Raw genomic sequence first — 13687 nt, 5'->3', positions numbered from 1 at the left:
ATGGAAGCTTATGTTTGACACTCCTGAACTAGCACCTAATTGTGTGTGTGTTCAAATCACTCTTTGAGTTTGATGGGACTTACTTCCATGTAAGCATGCATAGGATTGCAGCCTGATTCTCTCTTTGGCTGTAAGGTAAGATCCAGAGATAAAAAGACTAAGACTATAATCCTATGCTCACTTACTTGGGAGTACATTCCACTGAACTCTGCGTGACTTACTTCTGAGTAGATATGCAGAGGACTGCATTGTAAGATTACCAAAGCTGTGAGTAAATTGAAGAAGTTTAAATTCAGAAGGCAGAAAGCAAGTGTTCAAAGCAGCCAAAAGCAGGGTGTTCTGCTATACTGTGAGGATGTCCCCACCCATGTTAATAACTGGCTATAGCTACCTACAACTACCTAAACAAAATCAGAACCTGTCAGTACGTGATCTGGTGAACTACAGTACGTGAACAATATGTTAACTACAATGGTTATAAACTACTTTAGAAAAAAAGCTACCTGAATTATTCGAGTATCTGCACAAATCACCAAATGTGGTGTAAAATACCGTTTTGGATTCTTTTCCATTGTACTTCTATTGTTCCTCCAGAACAGGGGTGCCCAAACCCCGTCCCTGGGGCCACTTGCGGTCCTTGAGGCCTCTCAATGCAGCCCTCGGAGCCCCCAGTCTCCAATGAGCCTCTGGCCCTCCAGATATTTGTTGGAGCCCACACTGGCCCAAGGCAACTGCTCTCAGCGTGAGAGCAACTGTTTGGCCTCTCGTGTGAGGGCTCCTTCCACTGCTTGCTGTTTCACATCTGTGATGCAGTAGCAGCAGCAAAGGAAAGGCCAGCCTTGCTTTGTGCAAGGCCTTTTATAGGGCTTGAGTTATTGCAAGACCTTCATTCATTCATATAAGTTCCATCTCTAATATATCCATCTATGTAAATTTATTCAAATTTGAAATGTAAATTAATTCCTTTTTTCCCCGGCCCCCAACAGTGTCAGAGAGACGATGTGGTCCTCCTGCCAAAAACTTTGGACACCCCTGCTCCAGAACATGGCAAACTACAACATCTCACATGATAGCCTGAAGGCCACATTTACTCATTTCAAGCTCCAGATAGTCTCCGATGCCACCTGTCCCCTTTTCAGTTCCCGTCATAGTTTTTCTATATTTGGTGTTTTTCTACAGGATGAAAAGTAAACATTTCCACCAACCCACAGTGTCCAACTTCTGGGAAGCTCACAAGAAGGGTTTGAAGGCAATTGTTTCCTCAGTAACTGGTATTTAGTGGCATTGAGCCTCTGAAACTAGAAGTTCCAGATAGCCATCTTGGCAAATTACTTTGCAGCATTACTGAGGGCCCAACTTTCCAGCACTGATGCAGCTGTGCCACTGTGGCATGTGTTGCATTCTGTGCTGTCACATGAAGGTGCAGTCAGAGGCCTCCTCAAGGTAAAGGAACATTTGTTCCCTTATCTTGGGCCTGTGTTGCAGCTGCATCGGTGCTGGAAAATTGGATAGGATTGGGCCCTCAATCTGAGGACTTACAGGACAGGAAGGTTGTGTAAACACACTACTTGGAATCAAGCTCTATTAAAACCAGTGTGCTCCCTCTCTAGTGTTAATTCAATAATGTGATGAGAATCTTTTTGAAAATGCGTCTGATTATTGAAATGTAACATTAGAGGCACAACACATACAATATAGAACACAATCATCAGCACTCCCATTTCAACCTATTACCCATTTATCCTAGTTCTTACTAAAAGGATGAGTAATATCAAGATTTATTCAGTCTGAATTTTTCCTCTTTTTCAGGAGACTGAATCTGATTTTGAATGGTCAGATGAAAGCGCATTTGACTATAAGCCCTGGGAATATGAGCATTCTCGTTCTTCTGGAAATTGTTTTTATTTGGACACAAAAGGATTTTGGAATCGCAAGAAATGCATGGATAATGTTGATGGTGCTATTTGTTACTCCCCTTTAAAGAGTAAGTCTGCTCTCAGTTCTTTTTTTTTCATGTTATCATATGTCGTTCAGCACTGCAGACCATCAAGAAACATGAGGACAATCTTCTCTCTCTTCCCTCATCGTAAACTAATTTTCCTGGAAGAAAAGCCTATTGGTTTCAGACCTTCTAGGTCAGGGGTCTCCAAACTTTTTGGCCAGAGGGCTGCATGAAATATCTGGCGCAGTGCTGAGGGCTGGAAAAAAAATTAAATAAATAAATTAGAGATGGAACTTAGATGAATGAATAAATGCATGAGTGGGCTCATTCACTCAGCCTCTCCGGCCCTCAGAACGCCCTCCAGATGCAATCAGAGCACAGCTCTGGTCGTGTTCAGTCGAGTGGGCCAGTGGTTTTCAGGGGACAAGAGGCTGGCTGCGGGCCAGATAGAGGCACCACATCTGGCCCCCTGACCAGGATTTGGAGACTCCTGTTCTAGGTAAACATGTTGAGGACAGCCTTAGACAATATGTGTAGCTGAAATAAATGCCACTGAAACCAGTTAATTAACTTATTGTAAATTCCCTCAATCAAACAGTGGGTATGCAAAAGCAAGTATTCATATATGCAGCCTATTTGCATGTCGGTGTCAGTCCCCATAGTGGCCGGCTATGGGAGCTTCTGCTGTCCCATGCTTTTCAAGGAGAGCAAACAAGAAGGTGGGTTTACCATTTCTTTCTCCTCCACCTCCATTGTTTTTTTTCTCCCCTGCTGCTTCTTTTAAAGTGGCTAGGTAGGAAGACTGCTGGGAGCAGAGAGACTCTGCTTTTAAGATCTTCCCTGCCTAGCTATTTTACAAGAAGTGGTAGCAGTGGATGGTGTGGTGGGGATATTGGCATTTGTTCTAGATGGGGGTTAAACAGCAGCATTTGGTGTTATTTAAAGCCATGAATTGGTTTGGGCTGCCTCTACCTCTGTCTAGGGCCCCTTGCCCAGAGGAGACCCAGTGGGGCAGCGAGGGCTTATCATGGGGCAAGGGAACAAATGTTGCCCAGAGGAGACCTCTAGGACTGCCAAGGAGAGATTTAGGTATAATTGGGCTGTGTGCTTCTCTTTTAAGTGGAAATTTATTGAATTATAACGTTCCCATCTTTCTGAAAAGAATCGCAAACCAAACTTGTACAAGAGTGACGTCACAGTATTGGACTAATATATATGCACTACATATGTGTCCCTCATTTCTCCTGCAGTGTTCTTTTATGCCGCTGGGTGTGCTTCATGGGATCAAGACAGACATGTTTCCAACTTAAATGAAAAGTTACAATTCTGTAGAATTATTTTTATTTATTATATTTCACCACTCTGTGAAAGGAACATCTGGTGAACTGAGGATTCTGTGAGGCTTTTCCACAGATTATATTGTAAAAACCCATTATAAAACTCCTGGTTTAGCTTACCTGTGTAAACTACCTTGAATGCTGTGTAAAAACAGAAAGGTGATATTTATAATATACATACTTATTTATATATGTATATTTCTCACTTTTTAGTCTAGAATTACCTTTCAAAGCAGTTTACAATGAAAATTCAGTCTTATAGTTGGGATTTGTTGGGTTATGTACAGTGTGACTGTTCTGGTTTCTGAAACCTGATGACACAGTCTAGGTTTGAGACTTTTTCCTTCAGAGAAAGGGCTGAAGGAACTGCAGATGGACTTCAGGCTGTCTGCTAGTAGTGATGCCAGCCACACAATCAGACCTTCCACAATTCTGCAGTCTTCTGGCCTCTAAATCAGTTCTACTTGCATACTCTTAAGTGCATACTAGATACTTTTCCTAAGAAGCACTTTTCAAGCCATGTAAGAACTGTGTGCAACTTTCTGGTCTTGGGTGTGCTCATTTTGTATACTAGAGTCTCTTGGCCTGAAAATGTACTAGAGTTCTCTTGGCTTAGAAGTGCCTATGCACAAGCCCACCTTGATTCCCACTTGTCCGTATGACAAACCAAGGAATTGAAAACTGTATGCATCTCGTAACGTCTGCAGAGGGAATGACATACCATTGTTAATATAGACAATATTGTATTCTTGTGTAACAGTATACTGCCATATGAACCTTCCCATCCATTTATGATCTTTGGGGAAGGCTTCACCCCATGCTGCGCCATGACTGAGGTTTGATTGAAAAGCACATGGAACAGGGTGCTTTCTACACCCTAGACGTCTGTGGTGCCCCTTCTCTCCCAGTGTTTAACAGAGCCCTAAAAGCATTTCTCTTCTGCTCCCACCCTCTTTTGGTGGGGGCTGAGTAAAACTGCAGCTGTTGACTAACATTATTGCTTTTACTGACTAATTCCAGTATGGTTTTGTTGTATTGTTTTAACATTGCTTTTATCTTTTTGTGAGCCATCTTGAAATGTATGGGTGAAAGATGGAGAATAAATCAAAGAAACAAATTAATGCTTTTCAATTGAAATGTGTTTCAAAGGATGTACTGGTTTGAAAAAACTTCCCATGAATTGGTACTGTTACTCATCATAGGACATAATTGTGTCTGTCAGCTATCATCACTTTATTTTAACCTGAAAAACCCTCAACCAGTTAGCTAATTGTTGGCAGTTGATGTGATGATGATGATTTGCTTTTTCACAGAAACACAGTTAAAGAAAACGGAAAGTCCCACAACTTGCCCCAAAACTACTAGTGAATCATCATGGATACAGTATAAAGGCCATTGCTACGCATTTGACATGTCATTTTACAACTTCTCAATATATAATGCATTTGAAGCTAAAATGGTCTGCAAGAAGCTCGGTATGTTAAAAAATTGTGTAACACGGTATTTCTTAGAGAGGTCTCTTAATTTCACTTCGAATATTTAGGAAGTTTGGGATTAAGGAGTCCGTTGAACGTTTTTCTGTTTTGACCACTAACTCTCTCCTGTTAGATCCTTCTGCAACAGTTCTGACTATCAAGGATGCGGAGGAAAATAAGTTTGTGATCACACACTTAAGAGAATATTCCTTCATCACTGGAAGAGTATGGCTTGGACTGTTTTTTCAGGGTGAGTTTACAACTACAGAACAAATGTAATACTGCCTCTGTACAAGGTACAAAATACAATGTAGGTAAAGACAAGCATACTGAATGAAGGAGAGTTAACCATGCTCTCAAATCCTCTTGACTTCAGTGAAATGGAACTTCATTTGAACTTGTGTCTGTGGATTTATCCAGGTGTAGCAAGTGTTGAGTATGTTTTGAATTAATAGAATTCTAATTAATTCTAATAGAATTAATAGAACCTCTGCTAACTGAGTAAGAGGGACTTTTTCAAGTGGGTGCTCCTCTTGTTTTAGCAAGGGGAGAGTAACCGGCCCATCTCACCCCAGCAGTGTCTGTTCTAGTGGCTGTCTGCTGGTATTCATTTGCATCTTTTTAGATTGTGACCCCTATTGGGACAGGGAGCCAGTAGTTATTTGATTTTTCTCTGTAAACTACTTTGTGAACTTTTTTGTTGGAAAGCGGTATATAAATACTGTTAATAATAATTCAAAGAGATGGCATCCACTGTACATGTTCAGTGGTTTAAATTAGAGGGGTAGAAAATATTAAGAATCAGACTACTAGAGCCTAAGCTTTGGCTGATCATTTCAAGTCAATGTTTTCTCTCATTCTTACCTTTTGCAGCTCCTGGCTATGTGCAGCTGTAGATAGTTCATTCGTCTCCTTTCCCTTCTCCTTTCACCTGTTCCTTTTATCTTAATTCCTCTGGATGAATCGCATACCTTCCTTCTTAAGATTCCCCCTCCCTGTTTCCCTGGCGAGCTGCCTTCTTAGGCCTCTGTGTCTACTTCATCTCTCTGCCCATATTGCAGTTTTTTAAGAGCTGAACAGTTCAGTCAATTGCAGTTAGAATCCTACAATTAAAGCAGATAGCCAGTTGATAGCCAGAGGACCTTCTTGCCTCCCTTGCCTATCTGTGACAGAACAGCTCAGCCAATCAGCGTCAGAGACATTGCTACCATAAAATTCTTGGGTGCATTTCAATATAGATACTAGAGGGTAGGCATGGTGAAACTGTTTATTATGACTAGCATTTTATGCATTTACATTTCTAATTAGTAACATTTCAAAGTCTTGTGGAAGAGACAACAATGCATAACAAAAACGTATTCAATCGCCTCCCTGTCTGATTTTAATTGCTATCTTGTGTAGCTTCATGGCTATATAGCTAAATTTAACTGCAGAGGCATAAACAGTGGTTCCCACCAATGCACCTAAAACAAGAAGCCAAGCAGTCAGCTGTGCCCTGTGATAATGTGTCACCAATCTCATCAATGGAATCCAGGTATATACCGTAGTTAGGATGGAGATTACATTTGACAGCTTTATAATGCAAGGATCCAGTTGTCCTTAGATTATATTTCCAAAAATCACAAAATGTCCCAGCATTCTTGTATATGGTAAGGGAAAGCTTCCTGCTACTGCTCTACATATATTATACATCAGCAGCTGTAAACCTCAATCAATTCCCCCCCCCCCCAAGTGAATTCCCATTGCCACAAACTTTGGTTTCTTTTCTGGAAACATGCAGTTGTCATGTAACAGGATGATGTTTTCATTTATTTTGAAATAATCTGAATAATTAGGAGTTTCCTTATGAATTTACTAATTTGGTGTAGTTCCAACTCATCTGACCCCATGCTGACATTTGTCACACTGGCTATAAAACTCTGTAGTTATAGAGAAGCCATTTATATTTTATTTTCACATGTTCTTGCTATTTATGTGCCACATTCAGATAGTAAACTCATTTAGCAGCACTGGGTCAACCTTCAGAATACCAGAATTGACTAGATCTGACTGCTAGACAGTTATGGAGATTTAGAGTTGAATTTTAAGGATCTGCTTATAATAATAGCATATATTCTCTAACAAACTAAGGAAGAAATTCTTTTGGCTTTTGTTTGCAGCTAAATCCTCAAACTGGCTTGATGATGGCTCAGAAGTTAAATATACCAACTGGGCTAAGGGAAAGGCCAGTGGTCAGTGCAGCGTTATCTTTTCTACAAATGGAACATGGTCCCAGATTGACTGCTTAAGAGACAAAAGCAGAGTTGTTTGCAAAGCTCCTCAAGGTATAGATTTTATTTCAATTGACTGTACCTTTTTTGAAGATTATACAGGCAGCATGATCCTTTCCTCCCCAGGAGTAGAGACACAGGAGATGGGTGTGACTAGCATAAAGCCCACTAGGACCTTCTTTCTGCCCCCTTTCCGACTTAAATGTTTTATGAAATGCAACAGCACAGAGCCCTGGGGGAGGGGGAAAGATACACACATCTCCCATTGTGATCAACACCTAGTGCACTATAGGGCACTTGCAACTGTGGACCAGCTGAAAGGGAGAGGGATAGGGAAGGAGTCAATGACTCCTTTGCCGGTCATCTCCTATACATGTGAATTGCCCCTTCGGGCAGATTGTCCTCTTTAACTTTTTGTCTAATAAATATTTGCTGGCTGCATTTGCTATTAGGTTTACTAACGAATTATATAACCTTGCTATGCAGCTGGTGGATATCCCAACAGCTGGTCACCTTTATGACTTAAAATGGAAGCTAAAAGGATAAGCACTGCTTCAGGCAAAACTGGGCTACTAATATTCACTGCAGCCTTTCTTTAGAGGAAAACCCAGCTGCCTTAATAAATCCTCTCTTTTCCCAAACAAAGAAGGTCTCCTTGTAGTTCTGCAAACCAGGGATGGGCAAACCCAGTGTGCCTTGACTTGAGTCGAGTCGCTGCCCCCCTGCAAGGAGTTGCCCCCCCTTAAAAGCCTGCCATGGAAAAAACAGGGCTGCTGCAGGGGAGTGTGTATGTGTCTCTTTACTCACTCCCCTGATGTCCCCACCCATCTGTAAACAGGGTAAGAGGGAGGAGGATCATGAGCAGCAGCTGGGAGGCTTACCAGGACAACCTGATCCCAATCTTCGCAGCTCTGCTCGAGTCTTTTCAGAGTCTTACACGTGTGTGACTCACAAGTCACCCCAAATCACACATTTTCGCAGCTCGACTCTGAGTCATTGACTTGAGTTCCCAACACTGCTGCAAACACTATTGGGGTGAAAAGGAAGACCTGCATCTTATTTTCCTAGAAGCACTTTAAATTCACAAAGGGCTTTTGGGTGGCAGCAGAGAATATTTCATGTGGTCCTCTGGGTCACATAACACCCCTGTGTAGAATGTAGAGCTTTCAGTCAAGCTACTCTGGATTAATTGCTACTTTCCTCCCTCTTACAGTGTCTAACCATACAGGCGGAGCAATAGCTGTTGCTGTTTTTATTATCTTGGCCTTCCTTGCCGGATTGATATTCTTCCTGTATAAAAAGAAACGATTGCAGTGGCGCGGCTTCTCCTCAGTACGCTATGAACGGGGGATGCATGACGATGAAACAGATAACATGTTCACCAGAGATGGTGACTGAAGAACTAATCCTGCTGGCTTGAATGTAGAAAACGTCTGGATTGTTATTCAGCACCTTCTTACAGGTTTCGTTTTGGCAAGCCTGTGACTAATATATTATGTAGGAGGTACATTCTTGTTTCTGGGCATAGTATCCATGATGTGTGGTGTTAAAGTTTTATTGACAACAACATTTCTTCCAAATTTAAGAGTGAAATATCTTTAATATACACATCAATTATGTAAACTTTGCATGTTTCATGGTCTTAAGATTTGCACTTGAATTGAGGTAGGATGTATGTCCTGATGTTGATATTGGGACAATCTATATCTACCGATATGAAGTACAATAGTACATGCCCAGACTCAATTTTGGAATTTATCAGCCAAAATATTTCTTTGTAGCATCTGCCTTATTCAATTTTGCGTAAGAGTTATTAGGTAGAGTGGTTTAAAGTTTGAAAGGCCATCAAAATCATGACCTTTTCACAAAAGCTCCCGAGGTTCCTGCCATATTGCAACAGTTGAAAAATGGAATTTTGGTATTAGTTCAGTTACTTCATCTTTATTCTGTTTAAAGAATTACAAAAATACATGATTGCATTTTTCAGATATGTCTAACCAGAATAAACCATGTACCCTCTCCTCAAACATATAAATGGAAACAATCAAAGTGAATACAAGGGCTAAATACAGTACAAGGTTTTTTTTAAAACCCTAGAGTGAACATGCTGTAGTGAATAGAAGCCTAAATTATGCTGCATTTTGAGAATGCTTGAAATAATGCTTTTACTACTTCAAGAGAAGTACTAGATTTTTTTAATTTATTAAAATGTATTAATTGCTTGGATTGGAAAACACACACACAGAGACAGACAGACAGACAGACAGAAAGCATATACCCAAACACTTCCATACTTGTATTTAAACTTTTTTCTTCTGACTACAGCTCCTTGTACTCCATGGGACAGGGTAACTTCTTTTTCCTGTCACCTCAGATCCTTTTTCCACAAATGTCTGCAGTAGCATGGAGAATACCACCACATTTCAGGGTGAGAGCTTCTGCACACAGCCATCTTACTGCATGGTGACAACTCTCACATGGAGAAATGCAAAACAGCCTCCAGATTGTGACCATAATATGTGAACTAGCTCATAGAAACTGTGGAAGAGAGTAACTAAAATATCTGTGGAATTTCAGAGCTGTGATTTGTCACCTACTTTTAATTTGACAACATAAAAGACAAACCTTGGTTCTTACTGCTGTAATTCCATTAATCTAATGAAAATACAGTACATCAGGGAAATATTTAACCCATTACTTTGATAATACTACTGATTTTTTTTAAAGGCATATTACCAAAGGCATCAAATTTATTCACTATTTATCAAAATTTGGGCCTATTTCTGAAATGGGCCCAATCCAGAGATGTCATGCATGCCTGTAAAACAGATTTGGTGTTGTCACCTTTGACAGTCAGTCACCTGATAAGTGGTAGAAGCAGAAAGGAAGGCTGCAGCCCATCCATATGTGTGCACACAAAAAGAAAGGTGCCTGGAACTGCACATTCCTTGACCATATGTCAAATGGACATGCACAAACCTGATCCTACAAAGATTTCCGTATACATAGTTCCAGGTGCAAGACACTTGAGTTTGACCTTGTGTGTCACTTTTTGTATACGCTGTAATAGTCAGAATTTTCTGTAGTTTTCAGTTCTCCAAATACTGATTACTCATTTTACTAGTTGCACTCATAGGCTTCTTTTGATGTGAACCTACAAACAGAAAGTTTACCTTAAAAGTTATCAGGGTTATTTAATTATGCAAGATATAGATAAATATGCACATGTTCCTGTGTTTGTATATTATGAAATATGTTTTGGAAGTTATTTTTTTTCCTGGAATGTTAAGAAATGTTTTGTGAATACATTCAAATGCCTTAATATATCTAATTAGCCTTATTACTGGGAATTCATAGTGTAAACTACTGATGATCATGCTTTTAGAAATAGTAAGTTTCAACAGTGATTAAACAGGATTTGTACTGTACGTGTAAAAAATTTTAAGCTCATTTTTCCTTATTAAAAGCATTTTTGTACTCTTCAGTATTTTAAATAATTGAAATGTCTATGTTAAAGATTTAAAAAGTATTAAAGTAATATATTCTGATAGGGTTATTTTTTAGGAAGGCATTAACAATTTTACAAAGATTAAAAATCAAAACAACTTCTTGACCAGCATGGCAGGACAAGGCCATGGCAGGCACCTGTTCAGTGTTCCATTTTTTCTTCTGCTTAACAGATAATCAGTAGCACTATAGGCCCCTGATATCACTAAAACAGGTAGGAGGGGACACCTGGATCAAGTCTAGTCCACTTACTCCCCCTTCCCCTGCTTAACTGGTAACTGATGCAGAGTTAGGTGTGCTAATCAGCTAGGTCATGCTCTACCCACTTGTACACACCCTGCATGTCCCCACTTCAGATTCTGGATATTATTCTGCCCCCTTCCCAGCATTCCTTTTCCACAAGTAGATGGAGTGTTCCAAAACCAGAAAAGTCTTCCCCTTTTAGCTTTTTAGTTTAACTGAGGCAATTGTTTACAGACTTTAGAAGAAAAGGAATGTATGTGGGAACAGGAACAATGACGCACATAGGACTGCTTTTTGGTGATGTAGAATACAGCAGTGAAGATACAATCTGGATGTCAACTGATGTAAACCAGAGGCATACTTCTGTGTGAAACTGAAAAATAAATTATTTTAACCTTGCATGAATAAATCTATACAGAATGTTTTGACTAAAATTCTTGTTTGCTCATTTTGTAATTTAGAAAGAATTTTCATACATAGTTTATTTCCCCATTTATAAATTCCTCCAGATTAAAACTACCTTTCTCCCCTTTTGGAATCAGTATGACAGTTTTGGAAGCTGGCATTTCATAACATCAAAAACTGTTGTGTTTTTCCTTCCTTGGAATAATACAAGGGAGGCCGCCTCATTTACAGAAAAAGGATGCAGAGAAGGTTACAAGCAAGATGTTCTTATGCATCATTACCTAAAAGTGGAGTGGCCAAAGGTGAATCTCTTGCCAGTCTAGCCTGTGTTGGGGGGGGGGGGGGAAGCAGAGCAATCAGCAAAGCCACCCCTTTGCCTATGGTAGAATATACCACCCAGCTAGTTGCTATCAATTAAACTCAGCAGCTCAGGCTGGTTAAGATTTCATAAGAAATACTTAGAGTTTCATGATTGTATATACATCTTCTAAAGTATTGAGGGGTTCCTACTATTTTGGAATAGAGAACCCTAGAGCTGTCGTCTTTGTGTGGAAATGAAAGATAACCTGGCATCTTTCTGCAAGGATCTGGAAGGGAGACTGTGTGGGAAAGGTGAAGGAACAGAACTAGGGACCACAAGGTCCTCCTGCAAGGACCATAGAGGGCAGGCAAAGAGGACATTACATTGTTGTCTAAAGATCTGAATAAAAGGAAGTAATATCTGTTGAGAGATATATACTATTCTACAGGTTGAGTCTAGTTATTCGCAAAGATTCTGTTCCCAGAATTCACATGGATGGCAAAAATTGCATTAAAGCAAATCTATTTTAAAAACCATGTTCCTTTACTATGCAATTAGAAACAGCTTTGCTGACTTTTGTGATGTAAGACAGAGTCATTAGGCAGACAATCCTTCAATCAGTATCCCTCCAGGCCCTTAGAAAGGCTTCACTCTGATGCCTCCCTCCACCCAGAGCGCAGCACTGGGAAAGAAAGCAATGTTATCTTTTCACAGGCGGGAGGGAGGGGTCACTTGCCTTGGAGTGAAGTGCCTGGAGAGAGGGTGATTGATGGATTGTCAGTCGCCTGCCCTCTCTCACATTAAGAAGGCTATTGTTTAACATTTTTCCTTTAAAGGGCCTTTCTCATTGAGATAAAACTTCGGGTGAAAAATCTGTGGGTAATTAGGTCTAATTATCTATCTAGATAATCTAGATTATCAACGATCTAATGCAGAGATTAGTGCACTTTTATCCAATGATTTTGAAAGATGTTAAGTACTGGACTATCACAAACAGAACCTGGGGTAGGGGACTTGGAAGTCAGTAAGGGCATAATCCCAACCCCTACTTGGGCTGGCACAAGTCTCTTACAGTGGCCTGGGAGTGTCGCAAAAGTACCATAAAGTACTTTTGCACCACTACAGGGAGATAGGCTTGTGCGTGGATGTGTGCCAGCCTCCCTGTGCTGACACGGGCCAATACAGCTGTGGGGGGGGCATGGAGAGCAGGGAGGAGGTGGGAGGGAGGCGTTCTGGGGCAGGTGGGTGGGGAGCGGGGGGTGGGGCCAGGATCCAGCAGTTATACCGGATCCTGACCCTGTTCCCAGGCAGCACAGCGCGACTCCAGGCTGCTTGGATTCTCATCACCTCATCAGGTGGTGCAGATCCAAGAAGACCCATTGGGACCGCTGCAGCGCAACACGGGGTAAGGGAAGCAATTTCCCTTGCCTCAGGCTGCGTTGCTTTCAGCTCCAACCTTGCGCTAGATACAGCACATGCCTGCTGGCCTGCCTGTTCCAGCGCAAGTTAGGATTAGACTGCCCATGTATTATGAAAGGTAAATTAGACCTACATTATAACATGCTGAAAGAGCAATGAAAAGCAAACTGGAGCTTGGTTGTCCTGCTCCCTACAACTGTTATGACATTTGTATGTGCCAGTAATAGTATCTACCTGGCTTCACAAGTTCTTACTTAAAACAGGAACTAGAACTTCTGCTTTTCTAGGTAATTGAAGTTTTGCATCCAAGTGGTGACATAACTATTTCGTGGTCACATGAAAACCCAAAATTACACATTTTTCCACAACCTTCCTCTCCGCATTTCTTAATATAATTGCTTATGTATTTACTCAAGAGAATAGCTTCAAAAATTGTAAGAATTTTAAACTATAAACCTAAAATAAAACCCCCTGAGTTTAACAGGGGGGGTGGAGTGAGTATGCTCTCATAAATTGAAAGGGTGGGGTGAAACCTGGTTTGATGTGTGGTAATTGTTAAAGATTAGCTAGCTTGCATTCACAAACATTTGTTAATGATTAGCTAGCCTATATTCAGGTACAAATTAGATATTATATGGAAGTTTCATTACTATACCTCCTACCATTTTTTACTCTTCAAAAAGCAGCTGATGCCATCCTATAAAACAGCTCAATCCTATGCATGTCTACTCAGAAATATGGTAAGTCCCATTGTGTCCAGTGGGGCTTACTCCTAGGAAAATGGGTAT

General features: G+C 40.6%; 1 protein-coding gene across 1 annotated transcript in view; it reads left to right on the top strand.

Moving 5' to 3' along the window:
• LY75 (lymphocyte antigen 75) overlaps nt 1–8644 on the top strand; it is a 58774-nt gene extending 50130 nt beyond the window's left edge. The window contains exons 31-35 of the mRNA XM_066612065.1: nt 1810–1984; nt 4593–4754; nt 4888–5004; nt 6914–7078; nt 8238–8644. Of these exons, the coding sequence (XP_066468162.1) occupies nt 1810–1984; nt 4593–4754; nt 4888–5004; nt 6914–7078; nt 8238–8422 (804 nt within the window). The 3' untranslated portion in view covers nt 8423–8644. The remainder of the gene's footprint in view (nt 1–1809; nt 1985–4592; nt 4755–4887; nt 5005–6913; nt 7079–8237) is intronic.
• The last annotated feature ends 5043 nt before the right edge of the window (nt 8645–13687 follow it).

Source organism: Tiliqua scincoides, chromosome 1 (assembly GCF_035046505.1).
Source record: "Tiliqua scincoides isolate rTilSci1 chromosome 1, rTilSci1.hap2, whole genome shotgun sequence".
NCBI lineage: Eukaryota > Metazoa > Chordata > Lepidosauria > Squamata > Scincidae > Tiliqua > Tiliqua scincoides.
Note: the sequence above shows the minus strand (reverse complement) of the source record. Positions and strands in the feature narration are given on the sequence as shown.